General features: G+C 59.2%; 2 protein-coding genes across 4 annotated transcripts in view; both read right to left on the bottom strand.

Moving 5' to 3' along the window:
- LOC109516947 (retinol dehydrogenase 8) overlaps nt 1-2,955 on the bottom strand; it is a 4,121-nt gene extending 1,166 nt beyond the window's left edge. Inside the window, exons 1-5 of one of the 2 annotated variants that reach the window (XM_019871785.1) lie at nt 2,720-2,955; nt 1,680-1,841; nt 791-970; nt 622-715; nt 208-391 (exon numbers count right to left, since the gene is read on the bottom strand). In XM_019871785.1, coding sequence (XP_019727344.1) covers nt 208-391; nt 622-715; nt 791-970; nt 1,680-1,841; nt 2,720-2,816 — 717 coding nt within the window. In that variant the 5' untranslated portion in view covers nt 2,817-2,955. Of the gene's footprint in view, nt 1-207; nt 392-621; nt 716-790; nt 971-1,679; nt 2,046-2,719 lie in introns of those variants that run through there. The other variant, XM_019871784.1, reaches the window with a different exon arrangement.
- An 85-nt stretch (nt 2,956-3,040) lies between these two features.
- scinla (scinderin like a) overlaps nt 3,041-9,660 on the bottom strand; it is an 11,107-nt gene continuing 4,487 nt past the window's right edge. Inside the window, exons 4-18 of one of the 2 annotated variants that reach the window (XM_019871781.1) lie at nt 8,824-8,978; nt 8,489-8,650; nt 8,262-8,411; nt 7,534-7,620; nt 7,282-7,414; nt 6,974-7,062; nt 6,681-6,896; nt 6,467-6,600; nt 6,295-6,385; nt 5,871-6,041; nt 5,612-5,789; nt 5,065-5,183; nt 4,324-4,401; nt 4,155-4,215; nt 3,041-4,073 (exon numbers count right to left, since the gene is read on the bottom strand). In XM_019871781.1, the coding sequence (XP_019727340.1) occupies nt 3,916-4,073; nt 4,155-4,215; nt 4,324-4,401; nt 5,065-5,183; nt 5,612-5,789; nt 5,871-6,041; nt 6,295-6,385; nt 6,467-6,600; nt 6,681-6,896; nt 6,974-7,062; nt 7,282-7,414; nt 7,534-7,620; nt 8,262-8,411; nt 8,489-8,650; nt 8,824-8,978 (1,982 nt within the window). In that variant the 3' untranslated portion in view covers nt 3,041-3,915. The other variant, XM_019871782.1, reaches the window with a different exon arrangement.

Below are 9,660 nucleotides of genomic sequence, written 5' to 3'. Positions count from 1 at the left end.
CACACACCCACCGGACGAATTGCTCAAGGAAGGACCCTATCGGAGGCGCCGGAAGGGCGGTTCTGGCAAGGTGCTCTGAAACAGCCTTCAGTTTCGGCGGTCCTCCAGGAATAACCTCTGCTCCAGGAGACCTTGAGTGGCTCCGGAGCCCCAGCAAGGCGGTCCCCGAGAGAGGTCCCGAGAGGGGTCACTCGGGCGGGCACGTACCTCAGCCACGTCATCCGCCGTCTGTCCCAGCGTCTCGAAAATCTGCTTGTAGTTCTTCAGGTAGATGTTGGTGAACATGTCCGCCGTCACCGCGTCGGCGTTGCTCAGGTCCGTTTTCAGCCCCTCATCGTACACCTTCCGCTCAAAGTCGGTGATGACCGGGCCGGGCTCGATCAGGCTGATGCTGGAGCAAAACGGATGGCGCTCAGTCAAAAGGGGAGAAAATGACATTTGAGCCCAAGATGTCCCGGAGGTGGGTGGGGCCAAAAGCAGCGGGCCACCCCCAATTGCTACGTCAGAGTTGGAAAGCACCGCCGAGGGACTCTTATTCAGGCCTCAGGTCCGGTCTCTGATGGACCGGTTGATGGCGAGCGGCCTTCTGAGAAGCGCCAAGAAGGGCTGCGTGCGACTTACTTGAGATTGAACCTGAGCGCTTGCACCGCCAAACTCTCGCAGAATCCCTCCACGGCAAACTTGGACGCGGCGTAGACGTCGTTGAAGAGGATCCCTGCGGGAGGGAGATGGGGGGGGGGGGTGAGCGCTTATTTGCTCAGAGGCTCTTCCGGCGGGCGGGAAGTTGCACCTTGGATGCCCATGACGCTGCTGATGACCACCACGTGACCTTTCTTGCGCCGCTTCATGTCGGGAAGGATCTCCTTGAGCAGCCTCACCAGGCCAAAGAAGTTGGTGTCCATCACCGTCTTCATCTCGTCCAGCGACTGGCACTCGATGGGGCCGATCAGGCCCATGCCGGCGTTACTGACTCACAGGGGAAGTGACGGACGGCTCGCAAGTCAAACGCCAGGCAAACATTGAAATTCAACGCCAGCAAATACGAGCAGGCGTCGTCTGCCGCGGGGTTGACGCTTCACGGAAGCCGAGTTGGGGGGGTTCTTTGTTTTTCGCCCGCGCTTTGGAGAAACCTTTGCGAGGTTTACACGGACGCCATTTGCCGCCATCGGTACGGTCGAGGCCCGAGGAGCGCCGGCATTATTTTTGTCCGCTCGGGGTGGCCGTCCTCCGTCCTCCACCGGCCCGTTTAGCGGCGTGCGAGTCGGCAGCCGATCGGCTCGCTGTCAACCGGCTCAGCGACCGAAAGAGCCCCGGCGGCTGTTTCCATCCGCCCCGTTCCGAAAAGCACCTGGGGAGGGATTACCATGGGCCCGAAATCTGCTGCCGCCACATTTCTTTTCGTTTTTCTTGCGGAGGGGCATTTCGCACGTTTTTCATCCCAATAAGGCGCAATCACTTATTGGAATGCTTTTCCTCATATTCGTTCCGGCATCTCGTCACAAAAGACTTTACCATATCAAATTTGAAAAATGGGAGATTTTGAAGTATAATTCAAGTGCAAAGTGTGACATCTTGTTTTTTGCTTTGTTTGTTTTCCACTCTTCAGCAAAAGTGCGGTCGGTCTGTCGGATTCAACATTTCCGCGCGTCTCGGCGCGCACGCGGGCGGGTGCCACTCACTGAGGACGTCCACCCTGCGTTGGGGCAGGCTGTCCACGCAAGCCCTGATGGACGTCTCGTCGCACACGTCCAGCTGCTTGATCTCCAGCGTGCGGCCCAGGCTGCGGCCGGCCGCCTCCACCAGCGCCTCGCCTTTGCTCACGTTCCTCATGGTGGCGTACCCTGACGCACGCACACACACACACACACACACACATGCTTTTGGAACACCGCGCCGCTGTGGCGTCATCATTGCCGGATCCACGTCAGCCGGTGGACCTCGGCGTCCGAAATGAAGCCGACCGTAACTTAAGTTCACGGCACGATTAAAATCCCGTCCCATTCCACGTGATGGGGACACGACAAAGACTGCACCCGTATTTAGGTTGGTGCCCCCCCCCCCCTCCGCTGTCAAATCTGAGGGTTACGCTGAGTGGCGGGAGCTGGATTAGGAGTTGCGTCCGTTGGAGGGAAGCGGCGAAACGGGTGAGGCGCACATACGGCAAGACCTCCCGTTTCTTGCGATGACTGCGAAATCCGAGTCGAAAAGGCGCCACGTGGCCACCACGAATGCCTGTTTTGTGTTGTCGAGAGGCACGTCGCCACGTTGTCCGCGGGCACGTTGGGTATTTTGGCCAGAGTGCGAGTTCGTCGGCGATGGACGTGCGGATAATCAAGGCCGTTGACCATCGGTCGACGCGTCAAGTCTTTGGAAACCCGTAAGAAAACCTTTCGGGGCAGTTACACCGTCTCCGTCCCGGATTTCGCCTCTCGCGGGTTCTCTTTGGAACGAAACCCGCAGCGAAAAACGAGGGTTCGCTGTCTGCCGCTTGGCTTACTCAAAGAGATTTTTGACAATTGGCGAAGCTTTCTCGTGGCGTTTGCCCGTGTCGCTTCACCGAATGGAGTGCGTGATCGCCAAGCGTCGGTTCTTCGCTGCTTTTTACCGAGCCTCGGGGGCACGACGTTCACTCAGCTCGAGAAAATCACGAATCCCGTCGCAAGCGTGCATTGCATGGCGGCGCGTTCAAATTAATTTTTGGGTGCGTGTGTGTCTTTACCCATGAACCTCTTCTTCTCGTCCTTGGCGATGCGCGTGGCGAGCGCCAGGCCGATGCCAGAGGAACATCCTGTGATCAGGACCACCTTTTGAGTCATCTCGCCGCCGAGCCAGCAAGCAGGTCCGCGTCTGCCGGGAGGTCCGAGCCAAAGCCGGCCAGCCAAAGAGCCAGTGAGCGAGTGAGGTGGGGGTGGGGGGCGTGGGGGGGCTCCGAGCGGCCACCTTGCTTAATTCCCGCCGCTTAATCCCAACAAAGTGCCAGTCAGCACTGACGCACAGGGAGGCTAAGGAGCCACGTGACAAACACACGCTCACAGCGACACTTGTTCCGATGTTTATTGAAAAGCCTCAGAATGTTTCCCATCCAAATCGGCTTGCAAGCAGGCAGAAAGCAAAGGGAGGAAGGAAGGAAGGAAGATTCCACACAAAACAGCGGTGTGACCGGAAGGGCAAGAAGTCTTCAAATGAGCCGCTGCCAAAAAGAGAGACGAGAGTCCAGCGCCGGGCCCGGAGGGCCGCCGTCCCGCCCGTTTCCCGGCTCCGCCGGCCGCAACGCAGCCGATTCCGATGAGCCGGCCGGGAAGCAGCATGACAAGCATCCCGATGATTTGAATCAGGCGCGTTGCTCCCGGCAGAGCCGCGAAACGGGCGGGACGGCGGCCCGCGAGGACCCACTGCGGACACCCCCGGTCGAGGGCCACTCACTCATCTTTTGGCTCGGCACCGAGCAGCGCCGATTTGTTTTGAGGCCGACGACGTGGCCAAATTAAAAATTTGATGAGCCATCAAAAGGGCCGTCAATTCAAAATAGTTGCGCCCTTCAAATCATTTCCTTTTTTTGCATACACCCAAGATTTGAATGACAGGCAGAACATTTCAGTGTTTGCAGTTTTGTGTGTAGATTTCACCATACATATAAAAACATTTTGGCGTGGCTATCTTTGTCCGATGTCGTATCTCTCGCTGTGTAAAGACCAAACAAATAAATCAAATCTGGCAAATTTGAAAGCGTTAATCCCAAGGCAGCGATGAAATTGGCCAGAGTGTGACTCGACTTTCCCTTTCCGTCAACATTTTTTTTTCTTTGGCAGCGAGCTGAGAGATGATTAGCGACCGAGATGACTCCGCCCACTGGATTAGAAGTGACAAAAAGGCAGGCGACGCGAGAGTACGCGACAAGGCAAAGCAATTTGTGTCTCAACGTGCGCCGAAGATGGCCAGGGGGTCTTTGTCCCACAGGGTGGGGTCCCAGGCCAGGAACCAGCCGGTGAAGGAGGGCGGCTCCTCGCCCTGTTTGACGGTGCTGATGGGAGTCCCGTGGCGGCCGCTCGGGTCCGAATTCAAATACTCCTCGGCTGTCGGGTCGACAAACACACACGCAAAGTTTGCGAGCGCCGTTGACGTTCGGCGTCGAAAAAGGGTCCCGTTGGGCTCACCGATGCGCGCCGCTCCTTTTTTCTCCGTCTCGTTGGCGTCCTTGCCGATCCATACGAAGAGCTGAACCGAACAAGGAAGATCAAACGAAACATCCCAAACCGTCTTTCCTCGTGTCAGATGTTTGCTCGCCGAAGACAAAAGTCAAATCGGAAAGCGCAGACAATTTACCTGGCAGTGCGTGTCCAGAATCATGACCTCGTCGGTCTCCAGGTCCAGCTGGTCCAATTCTCCGGGGACCTCCTCCACCTGCACGCGAGACACCCGTGTGACACCCAAGTGGCCGATTCGAGACCAAGACGAGAAGAGAGCCCGAGGCCCGCTTGTTTCAAGGTCGTCTGCTCTGGGATCAAAGTCAAACGGAGCAAACCGGCCGAGACCGCAAAGTCGCGGCGCGTCGCCACGTGGACTGAGCGAAGTTGCCGAAGCCCGTTTTGGGTGGATGAGATCCCCTGTGGCAGCAAGAGGCTCCAAAGTCGCCCCCCCACCTGAATCCGCGCGACACGACGCGAGCCCACCGTCTCCCGCGTGCCGAGAGCGCCGTCGATAAGGAAGGCCCGGCGGGGGGCCAAGGGCAAAGCCACGCGGAGGCCCAATCGAAAGGCGACACGGCCGCCTTCCGCCCATCTTAGCTTTCTTTCGTAGCGGCGGAGTGTTGCTGCCGCAGCAGAAAAGAGAAAAGTTCACATGGTGACGGGGTCGAGTTTTCATCTCGGGATGCTTTAACACGCAACTTAGCACACGTTAAAACATAACATTGATCACGTTAGGACGTGACACTTCTGGCGGCATAGCGAGATATTGCCCCCGGCCCCCCAACCTGTGGCAGCAAGACCTTTCCGTCGCTTTGATCCGATCGGGTCACACACATGACAAAGTCCACAAAGACAAGACGAGGAGATTTGTCCTCACGTGGATGCGTCCGCTGGCGTTGGAGCATTCAAAGAGTCGGGGTTGCCACACTTTGGCGGTCCGGAGGGTCAACGAGGTTTGGTAGTCCTTGCGGCCGCCCAGCACCTTCCAGAAGTTCTCTGGTGGCATCCAGCAACAACAACAACAACAGGTCAGCGGCACCACCGCACACGGCTGCAATGCGTCTTGAGAGCGATACTCGGAGAGCCCTCGGCCGAGCTTGTGAACGCTTCAGAAGTAATCCTCAATCACGTCCGCGGCAGAAGTTGTGCTCGTGTGTTACGCCGTTGAATTTAGGAGCGAGAAGGCCTCGCGGCGGCGTGAGAAAAGTTTCTCAGTCGCCGTGTCAAGCCGTTGTGCTGTGCGCGTGAGAGAGCGTCGAGGAAATACGGGTGACCAACAGATTCCCGAGTGCGTGTGAGCCCAAGAAAACGGGCTAGCGCGCAGGAGAAGGTTTCGCCGGTGAGGCCGTTTAGTTTGACTTGTGCGCGCGCGCGTGCTCGTGTGGGGATGAGGCAATCTCGAGACTCGCTCGCGCGTTGCTGACCGGGCTCCTTGGTCTCGGCCACCTCGACGGGGGCGCCGCCGCCCAGGATGCCGATCACGTGTTTGGCGGCGGCCAGCTCCTCCGGCGTGGCCCCGCGACCCTTCCACACAAAAGTCCCCTTGGGCCACTTCAGCACAAAGGCGTCGTTGGAGTTGAGAGAGGACGCGTCCGCCGCCACCTGTGACGCCAAAGCCGAAGAGAAACGAGTCAGAAAGAGAGAGCGGGGGGGGGGCGAGAACGACGTGCGGTCCGCACCCACCTCCACGGCCCGGACGGCCTTGGTGGAGCTCTGTCGGATGTGGAAGAGGCGGGTGGCGCTCGGCTCGGTGCTGCCCCCCTTGCGGGACGTCCCGCCCAGGTGCACCACCAGGGGCTTGCCCCCGAACACGCTCAGCAGGTGAGGAGGTTCTTGGCCCTGAGTCACACGCACCTGGACCGCAGCGACAACAACGTCGCGGCAGCCGTTACCATGCAGCCGGCTTAGCGCGGCGCCGGCCTCCCTCGCTGTGATTTGACGCAAAGTCCGTTTCAAAGCGATAACGCTCCGCAAACATGCCGAGCCGAGCCGATTGACCGGCAGGCGCGGTCGGCCGCAAACCCCCGTACGCGATCGAGTAGCCTCACTCGATGAGCCGGCCCCGATGCGAGGAAGCGCCCGTTTGGCCACTAAAAGTCAGTCTGACCTGCGTAGCCACGCCTCCCATGGAGTCGTCCAGGGCGACGGCCAAGATGGCGGAGGCTCCCAGCTCATCTTTACTGGACTTGATTCCTTGCCTAAAGGGGGCAAAGGTCAACAAAGGTCAACAAAGGTCAAGGGCCGACCTTCAATGCTAACATGCTAACGTGCCACCGGACCAGATGTAGATGATGTGCTTCTCTTTGCCGTCCAACTTGTACGAGTACAGCAGCAGGTAGCAGTCGCCGCCGAAGAACTGGCCGTGGGTGGCCGCGTCCACCGGAACGCGGCCGCCGCCCTCCACGCGCCACACCTGAACCACAGGAAGCGGCACGGACCAGTCGCGTCGAGGAGCGGGAAGCGGAAGACGAAGGCAAGCGGCGCGGGACGTACCTGCACTTTCCCCGATCCGTCGTCCGGCATGGCGTGCTGCGCGGCCATGAGGTTGTTGCCGTGGAGACTGGAGGCATCAAAGGGGATCTGTTTCACGACGGCGACGCTGCCCTTGGTGTACGCCTGACTCACACCCGTGGTCTCGTCTTTGTCCAGCCAGTTTTCGAAGAAGTCCTTGAACAGGGTGCTCTCGGCCCCTTGCGGCAGAATCTGGACCTGTGGCGGGTCGCGCGTCTCGGCCATCAGAGGCGCGCGCGCTTCCGTGGCGAAACGTCGCGCGGGCGACCGCTTACCTGACACTTGTCCGAGTAGTTCTTGTCCGCGATGAACTTTGTGGCCAAGTTCAGCGCGGCTTTGCGCTCTTCCGCGTTGGAGTCGCGACCTGCGCGCAAGCCGCTAACGTGAGCTCATGTGCCGACTTGTTTGCCGTCAGACATCCGCTTGGGAATATTCAAGACTGCGACCTTGACCGCGACTCGCTAACTAATGAGCTCACCCACTGAAAAAGTCAAGAACCAAGACTCTTCGGGGAAAACCGCAGAGCTTTTTCCCCGCGCGGCGTAACTAACGTCAGCATCTGGACGTTGGGCTGTCTAGTTACCTTTCCAGAAGAAGATCTTGTGATCTTGGCCGTTGTCCAGGATGTAGCACTCACTGCTGGAAAGCATGGCCTGCTTGAAGGGGTTCCTCGGGGCCACCTCCTTCAGCGACATCTTGCCCGTAGCGTTGGACACCTGCGCGGGAAAGCGTTAGCGACGGCGGACAGCTTAGCACGCGAGGCCGCGGTCTGTCGCCGTAGCGTCTTTGCTTTTCTTGTAGCGCCTCGCCCATTCATGTCGTGTTGCGCCGTTACCATGTAGAGCGACGCCGGACTTCTGTCCTTCTGCACCGCGTGCGCATCGGAACTTCCCGGAGGCAGGTCGGGCTTCGGCCCCAGAACCTGAGAGAAACCACATACCACACCGGTCGACTCCAGCAGAATGCAACGGAACCCAACAGGGTAAAGAAGAGGCGTTGGACAGAGACCTCCGGCTCTCACGCGGGGAAGGACGCAAAGCCGCGGCCCGGGGGCCGCATCTGGCCCGAGGCATCATTTCACGTGGCCCGCGAAGGCAAACCGTGGGCGTGCGCTTCGTATTTCTTGCAAATCGCCTTGACTTTCAGCAACGCTGAGACATGAGCTATCGCAAGTGTTTTTTTTGGGCCCCTTTAAAAGACATGACAAAAATAAAGAAATAAATAGTTGAACCGACAAGTATCGACCGGCGTCCGATTTCAAAACGAGCTCATCCGTCAATGCGCGACGTGCGCTAGACGTCTCGAGGGAAGGCCATGACACATTTCCGTGGGCTGAGGGTCACGACGGCCCTCTGAGGGAAAGCCAAAAGCCGCCATGTGGCCCGTGACCAGAATGACTCGCACGCCCCCGCGTGAGGGATCCGAGTGCGAGTGAGAGAACGCGAGTGCGGAACCCGGTTGGATGCCATCGCAGTCACTCGAGAGGAACGAGTTGCGACAAGGATTCTGCGGTCCAACGTCTCGGGGGGCAACGCCGCGCAACGACGGCACGCGACGCCTCACCTTGATGACCTCCTCGGGCTCGTCTCCCTCGTCGATCATGTGCACCTCCGCGCGCCCTCGCCGCTCGTTGTCTCGGATGTCGATGGCGAGCTGCGTGGTCTTCAACCGCTCGTAGCGGTTGCTGTCGCTACCCGACCAGTGGTAGATGTTCTGTCAATCACACGCGGGCCGCCCGTCAGCGGCGGCGGAGAGAGAAGCCGGCGAAAAACGGCGCCTCGTCCTCTCACCTTGCCCAAGTCGATGATGAAGCAGTCGCCCTTGTTGAAGCTGGCCCAGGTCAGGTCCTCCTCGGTGGCGCGCACGCGGTGGCGCCCTTTCACGTGCAGCAGACGCTTGACGTTCACCTCGTTGGACACCACGTTTTGGAAGCCGGAGGCCACGCCCCCTTTCTGAAACGCACACGGCGCCACCTGGCGTGAGCTCGCGTCATGACGTCGGGCGACGTCATGACGTCATGTGTCGCCACGTCACATGACGGCGACACATGGTCATGTGACGTGGCGTGACAACGTAGCTGCCGTGACATAACGTCAAGCGAGGCGCGCGTGCGCAAGTGAGCCACCTGGTACTTGAGTCCCTTTTTGAAGTATCCGAGGAAAGTGAGCGACTCTTCCCCCTGGTGCTCGGTGAACTGAACGGCGGCGCCTCTCAGGAAGTCGTCCAGCTGCACCATCAAAATGGTGGCCGCGATTTTCTCGTCCTGGGACGTGTGCCCGCCTACGGAGACCGACAGACAAACGGTACCCTCAGACGGGCGGCGTGCCGCGTGTCAGTCGGGCTTTGCGGAAAACGCATTGAAACGCCGGTGTCGAACTCGCGGCCCGACGGGGAAAATCGTGTGCGTCCGCGACAGGTTTCTTGCAAATCGTCTTCAACGCTGACATAGGAGACATTGCAAGGACTCGATTTCATTTCCCTTCTGGTGACCAGTCCCTCCGCTTCAAAGAAATGGAAAAATCGTTGAACAAAAGCGGAGGAAGCGCACCCGTGCGGGGGCTGGCGGGCAGGTACACGCCGTTTGGCTGTTCCGGAAGACATTCGATCTCGGCGCTCCAAACGACATTCAGGTGCCGCGCGTTGTCGTGGAGCACTCCCTTTTCTTGACCGTGGGAAAACACGTGACGGCGGTCGAGAACCCGCGCCTCCGACCGCTCAGTGGCGATCGACTAACTTGCCGATGAACAAATGCGTGTCGCGATTGACAAGTGAATCGACTCGGGAATTTGGAGATCCGGTCCGAGGCGCGGCGCGTTACGACCGCGAGATGGTGGCGGCGAACGGGCGCGTTGTGAAAAATTCCTCCCAAAACTCTCCGGAGTCTGCTCGCTTCAGGCTGCTCTCGCTGCGTCAAGCTTCTGTCAAATCGACGGTGTCCGCGTGCGTGCGTGCGTGCGTGCGT

The sequence above is a fragment of the Hippocampus comes genome, unplaced genomic scaffold, assembly GCF_001891065.2.
Source record: "Hippocampus comes isolate QL1 unplaced genomic scaffold, H_comes_QL1_v1.1 scaffold307, whole genome shotgun sequence".
NCBI classification, from domain to species: Eukaryota; Metazoa; Chordata; class Actinopteri; order Syngnathiformes; family Syngnathidae; genus Hippocampus; species Hippocampus comes.
The sequence above is the reverse complement of the archived record's forward strand: the minus strand, read 5'-3'. Positions and strand labels throughout refer to the sequence as shown.